The sequence below is a fragment of the Phocoena sinus genome, chromosome 11 (genome assembly GCF_008692025.1).
Source record: "Phocoena sinus isolate mPhoSin1 chromosome 11, mPhoSin1.pri, whole genome shotgun sequence".
Taxonomy (NCBI): domain Eukaryota; kingdom Metazoa; phylum Chordata; class Mammalia; order Artiodactyla; family Phocoenidae; genus Phocoena; species Phocoena sinus.
Window position 1 is genome coordinate 96,283,006 of NC_045773.1, and position 25,073 is coordinate 96,308,078.

The window sequence follows — 25,073 nt, forward strand, 5'->3', positions numbered from 1 at the left end:
CGCAATGACGTGTCACACGAGTTCTTTGTTTTCCCAGTGTATATAAAACTTAGGTTTGTATTATACTGGGGCCTATTAAGTGTGCAATACCTTATGTCTTAAAAATGCACATTCCTTAATTTAGAAACACTTTATTGCTGAAAAGCGCTAACCATCATTTGAGGCTTCGGCAAGTCCTAGTAGTAATAGCAAAGATCACTGATTACCGCACAAAATAGAATAATAATGAACAAGTTTGAAATATTGTGAGAATTACCAAAATGTGACACAGAGAAACGAAGGAATCAAATGCTGTTGGGAAAATGGTGCTGATAGACTTGCTCCATGCAGGCTTGCCACAAACCTCAATTTGTTTAAAAAAAAAAAGCAATATCTGTAAAGAACAATAAAGTGAAGTGCAAAAAAACGAAGTATGCCTGTAATTCCTTCCCTTTGGGCTAGTTATCTCATTACGTTACCAAAACACAGAAGTTGTTTTACTATTTATTTTCCTATTTACTGCTTGTTAGTTCTGGTGGTTCTTCCACCGGAGAACCACTAAGGTCAGAGGAATGTGAATTGCTGGAGTGGTTGTCCCCTGGGCATGGGACAAAGAATGAGTAAGCAGGGGCTTCCCTGGTGCAGTGGTTAAGAATCCGCCTGCCAATACAGGAGACACGGGTTCGAGCCCTGGTCCGGGAAGATCCCACATGCTGCGGAGCAACTAAGCCCGTGCGCCACAACTACTGAAGCCCATGCACCTAGAGCCTGTAAGCCACAACTACTGAAGCCTGTGTGCCTAGAGCCCATGCTGCACAAGAACAGAAGCCACTGCAATGAGAAGGCCACGCACCGCAATGAAGAATAGCCCCCGGGCTTCCCTGGTGGCGCAGTGGTTGAGGGTCCGCCTGCCGGTGCAGGGGACGCGGGTTCGTGCCCTGGTTCGGGAGGATCCCACATGCCGCGGGGCAGCTGGGCCCGTGAGCCATGGCCTCTGGGCCTGCGCCTCTGGAGCCTGTGCTCAATTTTTTTAAAAAAATGAGTAAGCAGGACATTTCTTGAAGTCTCGTATTTTGTCTTTAAATGTGTGACTTTTTACATATCTTTATTTTAATGGGAAGTCAGTCTCTCATCGAAAAGGAAAAAGAAACAAACTTTTTTCTGAAACTGTGTTTCAAAATCATGTGCTTTATGTATTTTGTTGCTTCTGAAATCCCCCTGGTGCCCTGCCTCATTACCCCAGAGAAGTCTCAACTGCTGTTTGAGAAGAATTAGTTCTCATTTGAAATTAATTTTAATGTATCATGATCACAGGATAATTACTACGGTCAGCATCTTTTGCCAGATTGTCACATTTTATTTTTTAATTAATTTTTATTGGAGCATAGTTGAGTATCTGTCACATTTTAGAGAAGAAACTTGTGGGTTTTTCTCCAACTAGGATTCTTTTAGAATCTATTTGGTTCTAGAATGAAAACCAGAATGCAAGCGACATAAACATAACTCAAAATGGTTTACTCCTTTTCTTTCTTTGTTTACTGTTAAAAATTAGTGAAACCAACCATAGAGCTTAGAAGACCTTAGAGCATCTAGTCAAGGGGTTCCTAATCTGGGGGAATTCATGGATAAGTTTTTGGGCCTCTGAATGCCCTGAAATTATATGCAAAATTATGTATGTACATTTATGGAGGATAGCATTGATAAAATTTTATTACATTTTCAGAAAGATTAGTGCCTCTAAAGCTAAAATACTCTAATCCAATCTGAGGTTATAAATGCTGAAGTAGGTCCAGAACTCTTTCCACACACCTAAGTAACAGTAGACCCTGGTGTTGCTGCTGCCTTTTACATTTCCTTGGGCTCGAACGTTCTCTTTAACGGAGAAGAAAAGTGGTTTTTCATTGTCTAAAGAAAAGCACACAATACAATATCATATATCTGCCCAACTGGATTCAAACTGAGCATACTTCCTGCCAAACCTCCTGTTCTCTTCCCAAACTCAGGACGTAAAAAGCCATTCAATCTCATTCTTGCGAAAACAGCAGTTGCCAAGAAACAACCAACACTCCAGGGATCATTAACTCTAAAGTGCAACAGGATTTCTAGTTTTGTATTTAAATTATTGATAGAAAAGCTTCTTACACTTGAGCCATGCATTGATTTATTCATTCACTCAAGAAATATTTATTGAGTACCTGGCTTTGGCTCGCTAAAAAAAAAAGAGCCAGTTTTCCTTTGGGGGTGAGGGGGTGAGGGTGGTGATAAGGTGGATATACTGAGCTAAAAGCAAGATACAGTGGAGAGAAATCGGCCCTGTTAGAAATATCATGTGTGTCTAACATTCCCTCTTAGTTACCTTCTCTTCACAGTGTGACAGGTAGCAAGTCTGTTAAATTTGGGGACTCTACCGAGCTTGCCTGTGCTTGTATTCTCAGAGGATTTTGGTCTCCTCTGCGCATGGAGCAGAGTGGGCTGCTTCCCCTGGACACCAGCCTGATAGAAATTTGCTTCACCTGCTTCATGGGAATAATCCCAGTGAGCTTTGAGAGGTTTGCACTTGTGGCTGAGATCAAGGAAAGATTTGTGAACTCTTCCTTGTCACCATCACCTAAAAATCGCCTGAATGTCCATCTTCATCTCTGGAGCCTTGCTCATGGCCTTCGGTGCCCCGGCTCCTGCCGCCTTCCTGGGTGGGTTCAACATGCCCTGTTGACGTCCCCTACAACCGCAGCCTCCTTACCACCTTGTCTGAAGGTTCAACTCCCACATTCCTTTCCAACTACAGCCCCACCCCTCTCACTCACTCATAGCCAAAATTCCAATTTTCTTTCCAAAAACAATAAAATCAGTCCTAAAATAAGAGGACCAGAAAAAGATATTAACGTTTTTATGAAAGAATCTTAACTGATATGTTGAATTTGATTTCTAAGCTGCTCCAGTATTTAAGAATTTGTCTTTTTCTAAAAAATACAACAAACTGATGAATATAACAAAAAAAGAAGCAGACTCACAGATACAGAGAACAAACCAGTGGTTACTAGTTGTGCGGGGGGAGGGTACAAACTATTGGGTGTAAGACAGGCTCAAGAATGTATTGTACAACACAGGGAATATAGCCAATATCGTGTAATAACTGTAAATGGAAAATAACCTTTAAAAGTTGTATAAAAAATTTTGAAAGAAAACAGAAACAAAATAGTTTTTTAAAAAAGGAATTGTTTTTAACCTTATATAACTTAACAACAATAGTGGCTTAAACAAGACATTTATTTATTTTTTTGGCCACGCTGTGCAGCAGGCAAGACCTTAGGTCCTGTAACCAGGGATGGAACCTGTGCCCCCTGCATTGGGACGGCAGAGTCTTAACCACTGGGCCGCCAGGGAAGTCCCAAGATACTTGTTTCTTAAGTGAAAGGCATATGGAGGTAGGTTGGTCTAGTGCTGGTACAGGGACCCCAGTCATCAGGGACCCAGATCTGTTCTCTCTTTAAGATCCTGTGTTTTGGGAATTCCCTGCGGTCCAGCTGTTAGGACTCAGTGCTTTCACTGCCAAGCACCCGGCTTCAATCCCAGGCTGAGGAACTAAGATCCTGAAAGCCGTGCAGCCAATTGAAAAAAAAAAAGATCCTGTGTTTGGTTGTGTGACTTCTTCCTTCGTATCACCTCATAGGCCAAGAGAGGTGCAGTTATTTTGTCTTCAGCCACCACATCCGTAATCTCAACACTAGGCCTGGGGGAAGGGTGGAGGACAGAAAGGCCTCCTTCCAGCTAAGCAAACTCCCTCTGCCTACGCTGTCCTCAATCCCCTTGTAATAGTTCGATTTACATTTTATTAGCCAGACTTTGGCCACCTGGACATGAGGCCTGTTGCTACCTCCAAGTAAAATCAGGGTTCTGTTAATTTTTTTTTAATTAATTAATTTATTTTTGGCCGCATTGGGTCTTCGTTGCTGTGCATGGGCTTTCTCTAGTTGCAGCGAGCTTGGGGCTACTCTTCATTGCAGTGCGTGGGCTTCTCATTGCGGTGGCTTCTCTTGTTGCGGAGCATGGGCTCTCAGCACGTGGGCTTCAGTAGTTGTGGCTCGAGGGCTCTAGAGCACAGGCTCAGTAGTTGTGGCGCACGGCCTTAGTTGCTCCATGGCATGTGGGATCTTCCCGGACCAGGGCTCGAACTCATGTCCCCTGCACTGGCAGGTGGGTTCTTAACCACTGTGCTACCAGGGTTCTATTATTAAGGAAGAAAAGGAAACCAGATATTGGGTGACCCCTAGCGATGTGTGCACAGCTGCTAATCAATAACATCTCCCTTGAACACAGGGAAATTCACTAGAGTATAAGCTCCACCGGATCACTAATGCTAGACACCAACCTTGTATATAGGAGGAGCTCAGTAAATGACGGGTGAATGACTGAATGATTTGAATTCAACATGATGGTTATTTTTCACATTACAGATAAATATAGACTACATTAAGACTTTGAATAGTGGAATCAACAAGCTACAAGGAAATGGCCAGACCCTGTGTCCTTGTTTAGACTCAAAAGTTATCTTCTCACATGTTGACATTTTGTGTAGCCTTGCTACTTAAAGTACCTGCGAGCTGGCTGGAAGGGCAGAATCTGAGGCTCCACTCCAAATCTATGGACTCCGAACCCACATTTTAAACATGCTCAGGTAATTTGAACCCGCACTAAAGTTTAGGAAGCACTGCTTTGTCATGCTTTAAAAAAACAAAACAAAACACACAGAATCACAGAAATATTTCTTTAAAATTTTTTCCTGCACTTGCATTAAGGTAGGGGTGTGTGTGTGTGTGTGTGTGTGTGTGTGTGTGTGTGATGTGTGATATATACCGCTTCTTCCCACCAGCTGGTTGGGGTAAAGATTACAACCTGCAGAGGTTGTTTAAAAAAAAAAGTCCAGGGACTTACCTGGAGGTCCAGCGGTTAAGACTCCATGCTTCCAGTGCAGGGGGCATGGGTTCAATTCCTGGTGGAGGAACTAAGATACCACATGCCGCAGGGCGCAGCCAAAAAAAAAAAAGAAAGTCCACTAGATGCTTGTTCTGATAGGTATTCTTTGCAGATAATGGAACTGAGGAGGGAAGCATCAAATTGTAGTCTTTGTCTTAAGGCTTTAGTGATTAAAAGTGACTCCCTTACATATTATTGTAGGGGGTAGGGTGGAGACTTCTGCGAGCTTCACAGTTGCCCAACTCACGCTCTCTCTCTGGTCCCTCCCCTCCCCCAGCCTCCCCCTTCTGTCTGGCTTTCCCGGGCCTGACACTTGCAGGAGCGGGCAGGCAGCTCAAAGCCCGCAGAAGTTTGCAGGAGTTCCCCCAGGTGACCCCAATATACTCCTTCCCAACCCCACCCACTCCTTAACCCACACGAAAGTCAAGGAATTAAGTACCTGGCCAAAATTGACACCGCAGGTAATTCCTATCCCTGAGGCAGCTGTAAGAGTTATTTGTGGGGCTGAGCGGGTTTAGACCAGGAGCTGGAATTGTTAATGCAGGAGTCAAAAGTGTGGATTTCCGATCGTTTTAGCAAGTGTCTGGATAAATGGCTGAACAAGAGAGTTTTGCAGGTTTCGGCGTAGCGCAACAAAATAATTATTACTGGTACTGGCAAAGGTGAGCTGATTTTTCCTACTCTGAACGAAAAGCAAGACCGGTAGTGTTCTGTTTCTTATACGATTTGCCAGTTTACAAACTGTTGCTCTGAAAATAGGTGTGCTTAAAACAGTGAAAGCGGAAATCATCCTTACGTGTAACGTCTGGGAAAGACGAGGGAGTCCTGGGTTTTTGAGTGATTCTGCCTTGATTGGTGATGTCATTCCTGTCCTTTCCCTTCTGCTCTTAGAGTGAAGCCAGACTTCCATTCCTGCCAGGGTTACCCCTTTGGCAACTGGTACGAGCAACAGCACAGCTATTATCCTCCTTCTGGCTATAGCTGTGGCTATGGAACGGATGGAAATGGACCCAACCTTTATTCTGTGTGTGAGACCTCCAGATACCCAGTTGAAACTTCGCTTACACCCAAGGTACCTCTCCCTGGCATTAATACTGGGTGGTTTGGGTGCCCCGTATGGAAACATCTTTTTTCCTTTCCTCATGCTTCCAGATCCTCTCATTCAAATTCCCACAGCCCTGGCTTCTGCTCCCTAATTTAGTACCAGAGAGTAAAAGCTGATGACCTGAGACATTTTGATGTCTTGCAAACAATTTCAGTCCTCACTGTTTTCCAAAAATAATAGGTTGGTGAAGTCTGTGCGGGAATTCTTGCTACTAAATTGTAGCTTAGCCTCACTCAATAGATTTTACCCTTAAACACTTAAAATTGGACAAGAGGTACTTTTTTTTTTTTTTTGCTGTAGCAGCAAACATTAACACATTGTATTTTTTGATGACTAAAGTAACATATTTCTTTAAAAGAGGTATTAGAGTAAGAGAAAGCCTCCACCACCCCACTCTCTTCCCCGTTCCGTCCCCACTTAGAAGAAAGCATTGTTCAAGTGGATGTACGGCCTCTAGATTTTCCCTTCTACTCTCACTAAATCACTGTGAATGGGCTTAATTTCTGTTTGGGGAGTTCGAGGCGCCTTGGCTAGCATGGACAGTGTCGGATAGTCTTACTAGTTTGTTCCTTGCTTGTTGCTGTTATGTTGCACCAGGAGAGCTTTCTTTAAAAGTTGCCCATTTGGGGCTTCCCTGGTGGCGCAGTGGTTAAGAATCCACTTGCCAATGCAGGGCACATGGGTTCGAGCCCTGGTCCGGGAAGATCCCACATGCTGTGGAGCAACTAAGCCCGTGCGCCACAACTACTAAGCCTGCGCTCTAGAACCCTTGAGCCACAACTACTGAAGCTCACACAATTAGAACCTGTGCTCCGCAACAAGAGAAGCCACCACAATGAGAAGCCTGCACACTGCAACAAAGAGTAGCCTCTGCTCGTCGCAACTAGAGAAAGCCCGGGCGCAGCAGCAAAGACCCAACACAGCCAAAAATAAAATTAAAAAAAAAAAAAAAAGTTGCCCATTTGGATGTGCTGTGATTTTAGCTCATCCCTTATCGACTGACATTTTAAATGTTTTCGGTGCTTTAACAAACTTCCTTTTACCTCTTTTCAAGAGTTTGAGTGTTTTTTGGCTAAGGGAAAAATTCTAGAAGGGGACGTTCTCGATTAGAGGATATGACATTTAACACCTTAAACAGCAAGCTTCTCTCCAAAGAGCCTGCCTGAGCTTACACTTTCCATTGATGGTATGACTTGCTTCTCCATGAGGTTCTGTGTGTGATTAGCCAGTCTGACAGGTGAGGAAGGCATTTGTCTTTCATTGGAGGCAAATAACTTTCAAGTGTTTATTGGTATCTGTGCTCTGTGACTTCATTGATGTCCTTTGTCTACCTTTTTCCTTGTGTTCCCCCCTTTTCTTGACTGCGTGAGATATTTACATAATAGGGAAATTAGCACTTTGCAGTCAAAGTGTTACAAATTTTTTCCCCAATCTGTGTGCACGGTAATACTTTGTGTGATAGCCTTGGCTTTAACACCTAAGCCTTCAGTTTTTAAAACGTGCATTTGCTTGGTATTTTTCTGCCCAGACTTTCATTTCCAAGTTTTCAAGCCTGTTTGTTTTTTGGGTTTTCTGGCTGTGCCTCAGTGCTTGCGGGATCTTAGTTCCCGGACCAAGGATTGAACCCAGGCCCTCGGCAGTGAAGGTGCCAAGTCCTAGCCACTAGACCACCAGGGAACTCCCACCTGAGGTTTTATCGTATTTTTCTTCTTTCACATCTCTCTTTTTTTGTGCTCTTTTGGGAGATGGTCTGACTTCCTGTGGTTAACTTTGTATCTTTAAATAGAGAGGTATAGGTTTGAGTATATTATCAACTTCAGAAATTAACCAATTATGCAATGGGTGAACTGAGTCCATAGAAGAAAAGTCACAAAGGAGTAGCATCAGACAAAGGCGTCTGGCTTCTCTGAATTTTCAGGGAACTAACCGACCTCCTGGGGCCTGGGCGAGGAACTAGACAGCAGGGACCCTGGAATCAGCTGTGTGTCCTTGACAAAGGCAGGTTCCCAGCCGGTGCCTGCAGAGAGTTGTAAAACCTTGCATTGTCCCAGGAGAGCCCACAGAGTCTGGAGTAACTAACCAAGATTTATTTGGGGAGTGCTTCTGGAGTTTACTTCTTTCCTTACGTAAGAAGATAATTGATTGGTTTGCTTTTCTGTAGCCTCTGCATTTCCTTAATCATCTACTGTCCTGGTCCTTAGCTGAGACATGGGGTGGGGGCGGGGTGTGATTAGAAGGCCACGAGGGGTATGTGCTCACGGAGACTTTGCAGATTGTCACCTGGAAGGAAGGGCAGAGCTCCAGGTGGAGAGTTGGGTACCTATTACAGTACCTGTGGAGTCTGATGCCAGGGTCCCTGCTGTCTGGTTCCTCACCCAGGCCCCAAGATGTCAGTTAGTTCCCCAAAACTTCAGAGAAGCCAGACGCCTTTGTCTGATGCTACGCCTTTGTGACTTTCTTCTATGGACGCGGTTCACCCATTGCACTTATATCATTTAAAGGTTCTTTTAATCAAAATTCAAAGTAAAGTTGATCAAAAGGGAGTTTAGTGTATATTATTTTTGAGAGCTAAATTCTTCCAAGAGAGTGAGTAACCTTTAAGTAAAATTAGTTTTTTCTTAAAATACTGATTTTCGTTGTAGGAAACCACAGCTCTGGCTGAAAACCAAGATGAAGATTCACTAGAAGGTAACAGAAAACTTCTGTTGCCCCGTTGAAAACAAAACTAACCACTTTTCCGGGTTCCTCATTCACTCAGCTGGCTAGAAACTGAAAGATCCTACTGGAGAATTCTAGTGTAGGTCTCCCTCTGTTTCTGAATTAATTGCTATAAACAATTTATTCACTTATAACAATCTGTTAACTAAACAGATAAAGCAGCATGATTATTTTTCAAAGCCCTGTCGTAGGGATTTAGTTCTGGTTCACTCTTTGGCATTGTATCTGCCCAAGTCCTCATGCTAGAAACTCAAGACTCATCCTCGACCCTTCCTTTCTCTTCTGCTCCAAGTTTAACGCATTTCCAAGTCCTGTCCGTTCATCTCCACGGGCGTTCTCTCTCAATTCCATCCATTTTCTCCATCTTTTCCACCATCTAGACGCTCATTGAGTCTGGTAGCACTACTTTTTTAGCTTCAATTTCTATTTTTAGGTCTTATTGAAAGTAAACACACAATTAAAAAAATTGAACATTAAATGTCTGCAATATTTCCTGCTAATGTGTTTTTAAAAGCTCTAATTTTAAGCCATTTCTACTATGTGTCCTGTAAAACTGTATTTTTTTTTTCATATGTGTTCTTGGCTTCTGCAGATCCAAATCTTCATTTGAACATTGAGGAGTTAAACAAAGAATTTATGGTGGAAAGTGAAGAACTCTATGACTGTCTCATGAATTGCCACTGGCAGCCCCTGGATACAGTTCACTCTGAAATCCCAGATGAGACCCCCCAAAAGCAAGATGTTCATTAAGCTACCCAACTATCACATTGATTGTAGCTTGTTTTGTTTTTGTTAAAAAAAAAAAATTCTCCCAGGAATGTATTGGATTCTGTATGCAAATACAGATTTCCAAGACTTAGATGTGATTGAGATGAGAGAACATAATGTAAATAAAATTTACCAGCACATTCATTTCCAGAAGTGTGGTTACATTATGGTTCTGTTTGTTTGTTTTTTCATTTTTTGGCTGTGCCACGAAGCATGTGGGATCTTAGTTCCCCAAACAGGGATCGAACCCACGCCCCCTGCATTGGAAGCACAGAGTCTTAACCACTGGACTGCCAGGGAGGTCCCAAGTGTGTTATATTATGTCAGTGCCAGAAGAGATCGCAGAACTATCATGGTAGAACAGGCTGCGCTGTTAAGACATTTGCAAATAGGTTTCCTAACACAACATTGTAAATCAATTTAAAAAAGAGAGAATAGGTTTAATACGAGATGGGCCTAACCTGAACTGATGGTGGCATTAGCTACTCTGATATAATTTGCTGCTTTCCTCTATTCACAGACAATACAAGGTTTCTCGCCTGCATCTAGTATAGAAAAATGTAGATTAGAACTAGATGTTTGATTTCCTTTTCCTGACCCTCAGGCTCTCTTATGAGAGAACTAGACAGCAGAAGTCAGTGGAAACTCACTTGTCACAGCTGAATCCTCAGCATGGAAAAAGTGTGCTTGATCAAAACAGATGATCAGCCTTGTAAGATAGAGGAATTGGACTCCCATAAACGCCAGTTCTGAAACTTCAATGCATATGTTGACTGTGTCTCTTATAAAATATGGTTCTTGGTTTCCCTGGTGGCGCAGTGGTTGAGAGTCCGCCTGCCGATGCAGGGGACACGGGTTCGTGCCCCGGTCCGGGAAGATCCCACATGCCACGTAGTGGCTGGGCCCGTGAGCCATGGCCGCTGAGCCTGCGCGTCCGGAGCCTGTGCTCCGCAACGGGAGAGGCCACGGCAGTGAGAGGCCCGCGTACCGCAAAAAAAAAAACAAACAAAAAACAAAAGAAAGACCGGTTCTTTAAATTTTAGAAATCAAGCTTTATGAAAAACTTGCTCTTCCTTTCTTCTCATTTTGCCAAGCACCAGTGAGACTTTGTCACACAGTGGCATTCTCCGTGGACCAACCTTGGACAGTGGTTGGAAAACTGAATCATGAGAAATCTGATAAGTCAGTCCTATGTCTCGTCCTCCACTTTCATGAAGCAACAGGAAGGAGTGTAGACTCAGAGCAAGGGTAGCCAATTAACCTGTGACCTACTTTGGATTTCCTGCAAGCTGACTATGGGTTTTACATTTCTACATTTAAAGCGTTAAAAACAAAAACAAAAAACCCCCACAAAAACAAAGAATATATGGCAGAGTCCGTATGTGGCCGGCAAAGCCTAAAATATTTATTTTCAGGCCTTTCATAGAAAACGGTTGCTGGTTCTTGGTGTAAGTGGCTGGGACACACCAATAAATATCAAAAACAATCGAAGAAAACTGAAACATGAAAGAGAACCCCCCAATTCAATAAAGAGAAGCACCACCACCTAAGAAAACAGTTAATAAACGAAAGAAAACGGAAGTAAAACTATAGAGACATGCAGTTTTGGGTCCTTAAACTTGCAAATTAGTACTAGGATCAGCTTGTAAAATTCTGTTAAGAATTCTGCAGTGAAAACCTCTATAGTTTGTCTGAAGTTGTTTATGACCATATCACTATTTGCTATTATTCACCTCTAAAAATTTTTTGTCCTTAACAAATGTGTACCCATAGTTTAGCAACAAGGCCACTACAGTAAACCTGTCAGTGCGAGGTACATTGTGTGTATGTAAGTTTCTGAGATGGTCTCTGTAGTAGATGGCTACTTCAAATTTATTTCTTGAATGATACAATTATATTAACTTCTTCTCTTATTATGTAACCTTTGGACATTCTAACTTGAAAGACTAAATATAGATTATAAAATGAATGTGGAAATTTCAAAAAAAAAAGAATTCTGCAGAGATTTTTATTGGAACTGCATGAAATTTATAAATTAATTGGGAGATAATTATTTAATTCAATTAAAATATTGAATCTTTCAATCCATGAAAATAGTATAGCACTCCATTTTTAAAAATAATTATTTCTTTTTAAAAATAAATGTATTTATTTATTTTTGGCTGCATTAGGTCTTCGTTGCTGCATGCGGGCTTTCTTAGTTGCAGCAAGTGGGGGCTACTCTTCATTGCAGTGCACAGGCTTCTCATTGTGGTGGCTTCTCTTGTTTTAGAGCATGGGCTCTAGGCGCGCAGGCTTCAGTAGTTGTGGCACGCAGGCCCAGTAGTTGTTATAGCAGTGCATTTTTAAGTCTTTTATAAAATTTATAAATTTATATGTTAAAGTCTGTACATCTTTTGTTAGATTTACCCTTAGTACTTTATGGGTTTTTATTATTGCTTGAAATATTCTTTGCTGGTATATATAAACACCGTTCACTTACATATAATGATCTTATATTCAGCAACCAGCTGATTTTATTTACTAATTCTAGTAGCTTTCCTATAGGCTCTTAGCTTATTTACCTTCTAGACAATCACACTGTCTAAAAATAATGGCAAATTAATTTCTTTTCCAATTCTTACACAAGTTTTTTCGTTTTCTTACCTTATTCAGGTGACTACAATTTCACTGAAAATGTTGAATGTAGGATTGGTAGTGGACATCCGTATTACAGACTTTAAAGGAAAATCTTCTGAGATTCCACCATTAAGAATAACGTGTTTGAAAAAAATATTAAATTAAATAAATAAATAAATAAATTTATTTATTAAATTAAATAAAAAGAATAATGTGACTAAATATGGAACTACCACATGACCCAGCAATCCCACTACTGGGCATATACCCTGAGAAAACCATAATTCACAAAGGTACATGTACCACAATGTTCACTGCAGCACTATTTACAATAGCCAGGACATGGAACCTAAATGTCCATTGACAGATGAATGGATGAAGAAGATGTGGCACATATATACAATGGAATATTACTCAGCCATAAAAAGGAACGAAACTGAGTTACTTGTAATGAGGTGGATGGACCTGGAGTTTGTCATATCGAGTGAAATAAGTCAGAGAGAGAAAAATACCATATGCTAATGCACACATATGGAATCTAAAAAAAACCGGTACTGATGCACCTAGTGGCAGGGCAGGAATAAAGATGCAGAGATAGAAAACAGACTTGAGGACTCAGTGGGGGAAGGGGAAGCTGGGATGAAGTGAGAGAGTGGCACTGACATATATACACTACCAAATGTAAAATGGATGCCTAGTGGGAAGCAGCCGCATAGCTCAGGGAGATCAGCTGTTGCTTTGTGACAATCTAGAGGGGTGGGATAGGGAGGGTGGGAGGGAGGCTCAAGAGGGCGAGGATATGGGGATATATGTACACTTATAGCTGATTCACTTTGTTGTACAGCAGAAACTAACACAACATCGTAAAGCAATTATACTCCAATAAAGATTAAAAAAAAGAATAATGTGTTTGCAGTGGGTTTTTTGGTAGGTAGTTATAAATTCAGCTTATCTGTGAGTTTTTTCATTTAGCCTCATATCCTTTGTCTCTTTGGAACCAAACCAGGTTCATAGACATTCTTATTGCCTGTCTAGGCACCTTGGACTCATTAGTGTAAAAAAGAGAAGGCTTTTTGGGTTTATACCTCTGAGAATGTCCCCTCACCTTGGAGAAATCTTCTTTGCTGGCTTTTTTGGAGATTTGTAGAAATACACAACTCCTGTCTGCTTCCTCTCACATGCAACAGTATTCCATCTTTGCTGCTTTGGAAACCCTTCTGCATACTTTGTGGTTTAGAGTTTCAATTTCTTCTAGTTTCATCAAGTTAGAGTTTCTAGTTCTCATTCTCCTGTGGCTTTTGCATATCATCCATGAAAGGAGATTACTGAGCACTTTATTGATGTCTTCCAAAGAATCACAGCGGATTCTTATCAGAAATTTACAAGCTGAGGAACTTCCCTGGTGGCTCAGTGGTTAAGAATCTGCCTGCCAATACAGGGGACATGAGTTAGAGCCCTGGTCTGGGAAGATCCCACATGTCACGGAGCAACTAAGCCCGTGCGCCACAACTACTGAGCCTGCGTGCCACAACTACTGACGCCCATGCGCCTAGAGCCCATGCTCCACAACAAGAGAAGCCATTGCAATGAGAAGCCCACGCACCGCAACGAAGAGTAGCCCCCGCTCACTGTAACTAGAGAAAGTCCGCGCACAGCAATGAAGACCCAATGTGGCCAAAAACAATTAATTAATTAAAAATAAAGTTACCAATGATTAAGACTTTATTAAAAAAAAAGAGGAATACATTAAAAAAAAGAAATTTACAAGCTGATCCTAGAAAGATCATGGTTTTGACTAGATTGATAAGTGTTGATTATGAAGGATAAATAAGGTTTCTGCTGTACTCAAAGGGCAGAGAGGATTATGCTTAGAACTTGGCTTGTGGTACCACCAAGTTAATAGGAGCTCAGTTCCACCTTATACACAGCTGTGCCATGAAGGTCAGAGTTCCTTCAGAAATGATGACTTCAGTCATATCACCAAGATGAAGCTTTAGCAGGTGAGGTTTTGAGTGTTTTTGTTTTGCTAGTTGGTTGGCTTTTTGGTAACTCTTTGTGTTAATATATTTTCATACTTACAGAAAAGCTGAAGTAATAGCACAAGATCCACCAATTGTTTGTATGAGTTCCCTTTACTTTACTATTCTGTGTGTATGTGTCGTGTACATATTTTGAACCATTTGAGAGTATGTTGGAGACATCGTGCTACCTCACACTCTAAACACCTTGTACTTCCTCAGTAAAAAGAATTTTTTATATAATCAGGAAATTTTAAATTGACACAATCGTATTATCTAATCCATAATCTGTATACTATTTTTTAATCTATTTTCCCAGTAAGGTCCTTTATAGTTTTCCTTTATACCTCCAGTGTAGGATCTAATCCAGGATCATGTGTTGCATTGATTTTCATTTCTCATTAATCTCCTTTAATCTAGGACCACGCTAGTTATTTTCTAAAATGTTGATCAATTTGGGTTTGTTTGATGTTTTCTCATGACTATAAATTCAGTTTATTCAGTTTAGGGACACCGCTAAAGTGATGTTATGTCCTCAGCGCTTTCTATCGGATTGACTGTGAGTCAATCTGTCCCAGTGTTATGTAACTTTTTATGTAACTTATATCCCAATGTAACTTCCCCCCCTCACCCCGGCTGTGCAGCACCACTTGCGGGATCTTAGTTCCCTGACCAGGGATCAAACCCGTGTCCCCTGCAATGGAAGGGCAGAGTCCTAACCACTGGACCACCAGGGAATTCTCAGTGATATAACTTTGATCACTTGATTAGATGATGTGTTTAGGCTTTTTTTTCACTGTAAAGTTACAATTGAATGCTTAAAATTAATAAGTAATCTATGGTGAGATATTTTGCAACTATGTAAGTATTCTGTTCCTTGTCAAACTTTCACCCATTAGTTACAGCAACCATTCATGATTTCCTAACTCCATTATTCCTTCTGTATTTATTAGTTGGTCTTTTACTGTAAGAGCTCTTCCTTCTCCTCCATTTAGGTGTGTACATATGTATGTATATATGCATGTATGGATTTATGGACTCAGTTATTGAATTACAACCTATTACTATCATATTTATTTGGATGCTCAAAGTGTCCCAGATTAGCCAGCAGGAGCCTCTTCAAGGTGACTTCTGTGCCTTTTGATATGTTCTCATTATTCTCTGAGTACTACCCTAATTTCTGGTGCTACACTATGTTGCAGACTTATACTTTCCCTGCCCAAGCACGGGAACCAACTTTTTCTTCAAGGATCTCTTGACTCGCTGGATTTTCAACAAAGCCAAGAAATACATTGGTAAAGGCAAGTCTCAACGTCCAACTACAGTCTTTGTGATCAATTGCAGAGAGCAAAACTGTAGTCTCAAAAATCTTCCTTCTATGGCGAGGTCTTGCCTAACAGCCTAATCTAGGAGAAACCCACTCTCCCCACATCTGTTGACCTCTGTCACTTCACCCTGTTTTATTTTCTTCACAGTGACACTTAATCACTCTCTAAAATTATCTTGTTTGTTGATATATTTTTGTGATTTTTCTATCCCTTCAACTACGATATAAAGGATCTGCCAGTCTTAATACACGGCCGTATACCCAGAACCTGAAACTGGCACACTGCATTTGTTAAATATAGAGAGGAATGAGTGGAAGCTTTCTGCTCAAAAAAATCCTATGAAAACACAACAATATTTCTTTACCCCCATTTTATACTGTGGAAGTTTTTCAGATGGCATTTGCCCAGATTCCCACCATCCCTTAGAAAACTTTCTTGATCACATATCCAGGTAGGAAAATTTCCATGTATGGTAATGACTACAACATCAGTGTTTTAGACAACTTCCTAGATTTTCAAACATTTCTCTACCAGCCTGTCATGTATTTAAGTCACTCTGTTGTTTTTTGTAGTTGTTATCCCCAAAGAATCTCATGTTATTACTGTGGTTATTTTTTAAACCATCATTCTTCCACTGGGGCATCTCTGATACACAGCCATGCAATTGGAAAGTCTAATTCAGGTACTTCCTGCTGAGTCCCCTGTGAAAGCCACCACGGAATGCTAATCACGAAGTTATCATGCCTCACCTGCTCAGAGGTATGTGGCAGGGGATCACAAAAGGTGTTAAGCACCAGAGTTTCAATGTGCGGACCTGGCATAATCAGTGCCTTTCCTCCTTGCTCTTCACGACCCATTACACCTATTTAGTAAAATCCTAAGAAAATGAATCTAGAGTTTCCCAACCAGTGATCTGTAAGACGCAGGACACATTTTAACTGCCCTACCCCTGCTTCCTTCCCCACCATTTTCTTAGTGATGTGACTATGGATTTTCTCTCCTCCCCCATCCTTTTCTTTTATCTCATTTTCATAGTCTAGAATAGAGAATGTACAGAATTTTCCTTTTCATAGTGCAATTTTCATCTGTAAATATCATTTGAGACCAGTCCCTTGCTGTCATTTGGTTTAATGTGATGGCACTACACGTTACTGGGACTCACCTTACCCATCTGGTCTGTCCTGTGCAAAGGTCAAAGTCACCTGGCTCTGACTCTCAACACACAGCCAGCATAGAATTAAAAACCAGACAAAACTGGTTTTGATCATTGAACTTTGGTTTTGTAAGATGTTAACATTAGAAGTTGGGTGAAAGGTCTACAAGAATTCTCTGTACCATTTTTGTAACTTTTCTCTGCAGTCTAAAGTTATTTTTAAATAAAACCTTTTAGAAAGCCATCGAAAACCTTCCATTGTTGCCTTGTGTACAGCTGATGCCCTGAAGTTCACTAATAATTAATTCACTTTAATAGAAATAAACGGCTTGAAGTTCATAAATAATTCACTTTCACCTTGCACTAACGTTTTCAGCCATTTCTCCTAACAGCCTCAGCTCTTGATCACACACCTGAGATTCACTTTTACAGTTTGACACACGATGCTGGCCAATGGTTTCTGAATTTTGCCTTCTTTTCATAAGAACCCTATTGTTTGGGACCATTCAGCCCCCAGTATCCTTCCCAAGAGGGAGGTCAGGCTTCCTGGGCTGGCTCCCAAGGACTCACCAAAATTAATCTTCCCGACAGCCACCACGGAAGCTCACCACTTTCAAAGCTTGTAGGCGTTCCTCGTGGAAAAGTGAGCATGGTCAGAGTCACCTCTTACCCACCTCCTTTCAGAGATATCACTGTTAGTCTTCCTTCCAAGGTCAGAACTTGGCCCTGGGAGGCTGACCTCCAGTGTCTTTCCATTGGCTTGACCTCTTAAGCCCTTAGCCATCCCGACCAGAAGAGGGAGTAGGCACAACAGGAAACTTCTAGTTCTGGCATTAGTCTTCCCAAACTCCAGTTATTTGCTTAGTCTGTTCAAGTGAATCTCTGCTCCCGTTTCCCACTTGGCATGGACTGCTATGCATAGACTGCTATCCTAAATTCTTTTTTTAAATTATTATTTATTTGGCTGCGCCGGGTCTTAGTTGTGGCACAACTACTGCATGTGGGATATTTAGTTGCAGCATGTGGGATCTAGTTCCCTGACCAGGGATCAAACCCAGGCCCCCTGCATTGAGAGCACGGCGTTTTAACCACTGGGCCACCAGGGAAGTTCCTGCTATCCTAAATTCTTACTGTGTAAAAAGATTAACAGTGGTGACCTTTCCCTCTTACCTTTTGAAGTAATATGTGCAAAGAAAACAAAATTTTAAACCAAAGTCACTCATAATTCCATTAAGCAACAAAAAAGAGATAGCAACTGGAGTTTTAAAAAACATTAGAATCACAATATATTTTTATTTATACTTATTTTCTGGTATTCTGATTCTTAACTCAATAAAGGATATCTACCAGAAATCTACTTCAAACCTCCAACATCATGTACCAAAGTTAAACATGCCCTTTAATGTTGGGAACAACTCAAGGACAGCTATCACTGCTACCATTTAAAATTGTATTGCAAATTTCTGCGTGTCAGAAGACAAGAAAAAGAAGGAAAAGGTAAAACTGTTATTTATTTTAAGGAATTTTTTATTTTTTCAGATTCTTTTCCTTTATTGTTTATTACAAGGTATTGGATACAGTTCCCTGTGCTATACAGAAAATCTCGTTGTTTATCTATTTTATATATATTGTCATGTATTTGTTAATCCCTCCTAATTTACCCCTCTCCCCCTCTTTCCCCTCTGGTAACCATAAATTTGTTTTCTATGTCTGTGAGTCTGTTTCTGTTTTGTAAATAAACTCAGTTGTAGTAATTTTTAGATTCCACAGATAAGTGATATCATATTTGTCTTTCTCTGTTGGACTTAGTATGATAATCTCAAGATTCATTCATGTTGCTGCAAATGGGATTATTTTGTTCTTTTTAATTGTTGAGTAATATTCCATCGTATACATATACCACATCTTTTTTATTCTTTCATCTGTTGATGGGCATTTAGGTTGCTTCCATGTCTTGGTTATTGTAAATAGTGCTACTATGAACATTGGGGTGCATGTATCTCTTCAAATTAGAGTTTTCATCTTTTCTGGATATATGCCCAGGAGTGGGGTTGCTGGATCATATGGTAATTCTATTTTTATTTTATTTATTTATTTTAAAATTTTATTTATTTATTGGCTGCGTTGGGTCTTCGTTGCTGTGTGCAGGCTTTCTCTAGTTGCAGCGAGTGGGAGCTGCTCTTCGTTGCGGTGCGCGGGCTTCTCATTGCAGTGGCTTCTCTTGTTGCAGAGCACAGGCTCTAGGCGCAGAGGCTTCAGTAGTTGTGGCACGCGGGCTCAGTAGTTGTGGCTCACAGGCTTCAGTAGCTGTGGCTCACAGGCTGTAGAGCACAGGCTCAGTAGCTGTGATGTACGGGCTTCATTGCTCCACGGCACGTGGGATCTTCCCAGACCAGGGCCAAACCCGTGTCCCCTGCATTGGCAGGAGGATTCTTAACCACTGTGCCACCAGGGAAGTCCCTATTTTTAGATTTTTTTTTTTTTTTTTTTTTGCAGTCGCGGGCCTCTCACTGTTGTGGCCTCTCCCGTTGTGGAGCACAGGCTCCGGACGCGCAGGCTCAGAGGCCATGGCTCACGGGCCCAGCCGCTCCGCGGCACGTGGGATCCTCCCGGACCGGGGCACGAACCTGTGTCCCCTGCATCGGCAGGAGGACTCTCAACCACTGCGCCACCAGGGAAGCCCAACTCCCCATTCTTTATGTATGGGCTCGGAAGAACGACTTCCTCCCAAAGAGTGTTGTATGGAAAAAGGGAAAAACCTCACTTTACGGTGGAGAATCCTGACAAACACTACTTAAGCCGGGTGACCGAGGCCAGCATCAGCTGTGATAAGCTAAGTCGATAGTGTGTACCCTTCATATCATGTGATGAAAGTGGTACTTTACCTCTGTGGTCTTCCTCCTCCAAACCCCCAAATTCAATCTAACCATGAGAAAAACACCAGCCAAAACCAATGGGTGGGGGGCATTTTGCAAAACCTCCAACCAGCACCCTTCAAGATTGTCAAGGTCATCAAAATGAGAAAAGCCTGAGAAACAGTCAAGGCCAGAGGAGACTGTAGAAACATACCTAAACCCAATGTGGCACTTGGATAAGATCCTGGAACAATAAAAGGATATTAGGTAAAAATTAAGGAAATCTACATAAAGTATGAATATTAGGTAACAGTGATAATGTATCAATATTGGCTCGTTAATTGTGACAAATGTATTATACTAATGTTATATATTGATTATGTTATATGGGAACTCGGTATTATCTGTAATTTTTCTGTAAAATTAAGACTATTCTAAAAGTAAAAGTTTATTTTTGAAGGGCCCACAAAAGCAAGTTGCAAAAAGATATAATTTCTATTATACATCTCTATAATCAACTCATTAAAAAAAAGCCAGTACATGTGTCTTTGTGTATATTTCCATCGTATACACAAGCACGTGTATATAACTGATGTAGAACTATAGAACTGGGTAGTCCAATAACCACTAGTCACATGTGGCTAAAAATAAGTAACATTTCCTCAGTCACACTGGCCACATTTCAAGTGCCCAGTGGCTAAACTGAGTGGTTACTATCTTGGACAGTGTAGATACAGAACATTTTCATCATTGCAGAAATTCTTTTGGACAGCACTGCCACAGGATATCACCGCACTGAAAAGACACTTAAGAATATACACCAATCAAGTGATTACTCCTGGAAAAAGGAATTCACTTTTTATTCTATATTCTTCTGTATTCTTTCTATTTTTTTAACCTATGAACTTGATTTTATCATATTTAAAATTCTTTTACTGAAGTACAGTTGATTTATGTATTCTTTCTAATCTTATGAACATATATTTTTATTGTTTTTGTAGTTTGAAATGCTTTTCACTTTAGTTTTTAAACATTTTGCATTAAAAAAAATGGTGCATCAGATGTTGTTTAAATGAGTTAGTTTCCTCAGTATTTCTGTCATTTTCCATGTGTCTGTTGGAGGCAAAATTTGTTTAGCCAAATTTAGCACTGAAAGGCTGCTCAAAAACGTTGGCATTTGACAATTGAATAATTATGATAATATTCACGTCTTTTTCCTAAATTGTACCTTGATTTTTAAAAAATAAATAAAGGAGGCAAGAGTAGAAGGCTAACTTCTTCCTTCCTCAGATTTTAAAATGGTTGTACCCAATTTAAATGAAACTGATCTTCCATTATATTCTCTTCTCTATCATTCCCAATTATTCTCCCCAACACTCCACAGAGGAAAAGCTTAATTATTTTTCAGTGGACGGGCATTTTTAGACAAGTACGTGCGTATGTATGAATGTATTTATTTGTACTTTTTAGAAAATGTTAGGAGAATTATCTTCAAATGCCAATCAAATAAAAATGCACAATGGCCCCAGAGGTGGAAAACAATATATTAATTTATTTCCAAGAAAACAACATGGAACATCATCGAAAACAAAGTTTTCAGGGCACCTCCAAGGGCTAGCAGAAATCCACTAGTCCAAACACTACACTCTTCCAATATTAAAGTACTTAAGACATAGAAGAAATGACCAACAATGGACATGTAAACATCTTCTATTCCAAAAGATTTCTTGTTCTACAAGAGAAAGATCCAGTGTAAAGCAACCCTTCTTCTCAAGTGGTGTCATGTAAGTTAGTTGGAAAAAAAAGGTATCTTCAGATTCTGCCTTTAGCTCTGGGTGTGTTCCCTACCGCTGGACTCTTCATCAACCAATACAGTTCCATCTTTTTTTTTTTCGGTAGCAGGAAAAAAGAAGGCTTTACTTCAAAGTCACTAGAAGTCATTAAATTCAAAGTCATTAAATGTGATTAACATTCAACAGGCACAATTACAGAAAAAAATAACGTTGCGTGGATTAAATGTATCATTAATTGTAGTTACTGTTGTTCATTAGAATAAATATCAAGGAACTGGATGGAATATAAGAGTAGACTTCACATTTTTCTGACGTGACAGGACGTTTTCTCAATATTAACACTGAGACCATTCTGGGATGCTAAGTATGGCTTTACTTCACCTTCTCTAAATGTTCCACCTCAGGAAATGAACAAAGGAGACCAATAAGAGAATCCCGATTCTCAGACAGATCTTGCGAGCTTCCCAAGAGCGTTGTGAGATTTGAAGGCCGTGAGACGTAAAGTAAAGGAGCAAGCAGAACACCTACAGAACACAATCGGCTGTGGCGTCCGTCTCCTCCTTCCCTTCTCTCTTGGGAATAATCTCTGATTTAGACCTCACTTTGTAATTTCTGATATCCTGGGCCTGGTATCACAGTCTACAACCCTGCACATGAAGGTGTTAAAATACAACCACCCTGTGAGATTCTCTAGAGCAGCCTTTCCAACGTTGACGTTATTGCCAGGACTTTTAGAGTGAAAAAGCTTCTGACTTACTTCTCCTCCTCGTCTCTGCACGTGTCTGGTGTATAATCAACACTCAGGAAATACTTATTGACCAGATACTGAATGAATGAATTGGATACATGAACGGGACGAAGTGACCAAAAGGCTCACACACATTTGAAAGCTTTTAAAAATCCAGGCACTCCTATGACCCCCAGGCATTGCAAAGCTACCCAGAGCACACTATGGACTCCTTAAAGGCTCACGGGACAGAATTTGGTCTCCGCTTTGCAGATAAGATCACTTTGGTCGGGGTGGAGAGTAGTGGCAATAAAGGAAAGTGATTTACTCTGAGATATTCAAGGCTTGAGGCTAAACCCATGCAATAGCACCTCTCTTCCAGAAATTCTTCATGCTTCAAGAACTTTTCCATGTTCTCGATGGAAAACAAGAAAGAGGGATCAGAGCACATTCTGACAAATATTCAAGAAACTGATTCCCCTGGGGGCCTTTTACTGAAGAGGCAGGCAGTGACTGCTGTCTCCAATTCTGTCTCCTGTGAATGGCTTTAAATTCTATACAGAACTTTAGACACAGGAAACTTGAAAATGCTACTGTGGAAACTCAGGAACAAGACCTAGTTCTCAGTTCTAGGAGCTCAAGTTGTAAAGGAGATCGGTCAGTTACCCAAAAGGCGATTTCTACGCCTACGTGCAGGTAAGCAAAGAGCAGGGGATGTCCATCAATGTGTGTGTGGCTAGAGATCTGTTATAAAAGATTCCTTCTTCAAAGAAACCCAGTTCTTTTTCTCCTAAATAGTATTATCCACAATTCTCCTCTTCATTAGAACATTTATATACGATGAAGATCAGATGCAAATCTGAGGACAGTTTATCACTGATGAGAACATTTAGCCTGACGCAGAGATGAGCCTCGAGAAACTGGCAGAGTGGCCGAAGCGCCGGCATCGCTCTGTACAACCACCCTGGCAGCATATTCCACGGTGTCCAGAGAACATTTTAACATGTGATCATGTAGTCGGGTCCTGAAGCCATAACCTTGGCCCTGAGACTGTTCATATAACCCAGGCTAAGTTTTTCTCACAAAGACAAGCTCTCCTTTCCAGCTGTGATTTTCCTTCAGTCGTGAGTGGCAGTAGATCAAAAATACCAGCTGGGCTGTATTGCAATTTCACTCTGATTGAGGGTTCTTTCTCTAAGCCTCAGCTCTAGGCATTCCACAGTAAGGGGGTATGTAGTGAGCTCAAACTTGTTAGCAAAGAGGCTTGACGAATTAATCAACCACTTTAAGTCTCCGTTTCCATAGATACAAATGCCATGGACGTAGTGGCCTGTAAAGGAAGAGAACGAGAAACAGTGAAAACAGGCTTGTTTTTGAGTCAGGGGTAGTGAGCTTGCAGAATGGTCGGGTTACTGCCTAACTGCTGCGTGGCTAGCACTGTGTCAAGGGCTACAGGATTGTGATGAAACAGCGTTGCGCTGGCCCAGCCCACGAGGAAGTTAAACTTTCTACGGGGAGAGAGAGGTACAAACATGCATTTGAAGAAAATGAGAGTTAAATAATACAAAGAAGTAACACAACAGGCATCAAAATGGCCGTTCATGGACTGTATCGTGAACTTTGGATTTCATGGATGAGAAGTTCTAGAAGTGTAGAGATGGGAGAAGTCCTGATGGGCTGTATCGGTCAGGTCTCTTCTCTGAGCTCCAGCCTGGTCTGGCCAAGTGCCTACTTTATCTCTCCTCTTAGGTGAGTAATAAACCTCACCCATAGGTCAGGTCTCAAGTCCTTAATCCTCTCCAAGTCTTCCCCATCACAATCCACAGCGAGTCCATTCTTCAGTGCCCTGGGCACTTCTCCCCCTTTTTTTCACACCCCACATCCAATCTGGAAGCAATCCTGTCAGCTCAACCTTCAAAATACTAATAGAATTTGACTACTTTTCACCACCTCCACTACCTGCACCCTAGTCCAAGCCGCCTGCATCTTCCTGTCTGAATTGTTACAATAACTGGTTTCCAGCGCCTCCATTTTTGCCTGTTAGTACATTCCCAGCACAGCAGCCAGAGTGATTGTTTTAAATGTAAGCAGAAGATGTCTCTGCTGCTCAAAACCCTCTAATGGCTTTTCATCTCATTTGCAGTAAAAGCCAAATTCCTACCAATGGCATTCAAGACTCCTCAGACTCTCCTGGACTCACCTCCCACCACTTACTCATTCAGTTATAACCTTTAATAACCCTTCCCAGCTCGGTGCTTTGTGACCACCCAGAGGGGTGGGATAGGGAGGGTGGGAGGGAGGGAGACGCAAGAGGGAAGAGATATGGGAACATATGTATATGTATAACTGATTCACTTTGTTATACAGCAGAAACTAACACACCATTGTAAAGCAATTATACTCCAATAAAGATGTTTAAAAAAAAAAAACAAAAACCCTTCCACATTCACATCAGCCACACTGGCCCCCTCGCTGGTCCCAAGCACCCCCAGGCATCCATCCGTGTTTGCGCTTTCTCCCCTGTACCACGTCCTTCTACCAGACAGCCTCAAGGCTCCCTCTGGCACCACCCAGGGCTCGGCTTCAAGGTCAAGGTCATCTTCTCATATGAGGCTGTCTCTGACCTCCTTCCCTGATTCATTTTCCTTTTGACACTTATTACCAAACGTGTTTGTTTGTTTATTGTCCTTCTCCCCAGACTAGAATATAAGCTCCTGAAGAGCTAGAATTTGAGACCATTGGGTTCACTTCTGTGTCCCCAGCATCTGGAACAGTGCCTGGTAAATATTAGGTGTTAAATGAATAGTTGTTGAATAAAAGGATAGAGAAGGATGAGTGGAGAGTTCACAGGTGGGTAGAATTGGGAAGCATCAGGGGGATGGATGGGAAAGCATCAGGTGGGAAAATGCCTCTGGAAAATGTAGAGATGAGAATTTTCTGCTAGAATAGTTTGTTGGGGAACAGGTTAAAAACAAGGAAGTTGGTACTCTTTCCAGCATTTCTTTGCATATGGTAGAACTATTATGGTTGAATGAC

General features: G+C 41.3%; 2 protein-coding genes across 8 annotated transcripts in view; one reads left to right on the forward strand and one right to left on the reverse strand.

Annotated features, from left to right (window-relative positions):
- Positions 1–5,544: 5,544 nt before the first annotated feature.
- Positions 5,545–9,526, forward strand: C11H6orf52 (chromosome 11 C6orf52 homolog). Its single transcript, XM_032649084.1, has 4 exons — positions 5,545–5,615; positions 5,845–6,025; positions 8,701–8,746; positions 9,369–9,526. Exons 1-4 carry the CDS (start codon positions 5,545–5,547, stop codon positions 9,524–9,526), a joined length of 456 nt encoding a protein of 151 aa, XP_032504975.1.
- Positions 9,527–21,049: 11,523 nt separating this feature from the next.
- The window catches only part of GCNT2 (glucosaminyl (N-acetyl) transferase 2 (I blood group)), a 123,922-nt gene continuing 119,898 nt past the window's right edge, over positions 21,050–25,073 (reverse strand). For 6 of the 7 annotated variants that reach the window (XM_032648058.1, XM_032648053.1, XM_032648056.1 and 3 more), the window contains one exon: positions 21,050–23,367. In XM_032648058.1, the coding sequence (XP_032503949.1) occupies positions 23,177–23,367 (191 nt within the window). In that variant the 3' untranslated portion in view covers positions 21,050–23,176. The remainder of the gene's footprint in view (positions 23,368–25,073) is intronic. The other variant, XR_004352112.1, reaches the window with a different exon arrangement.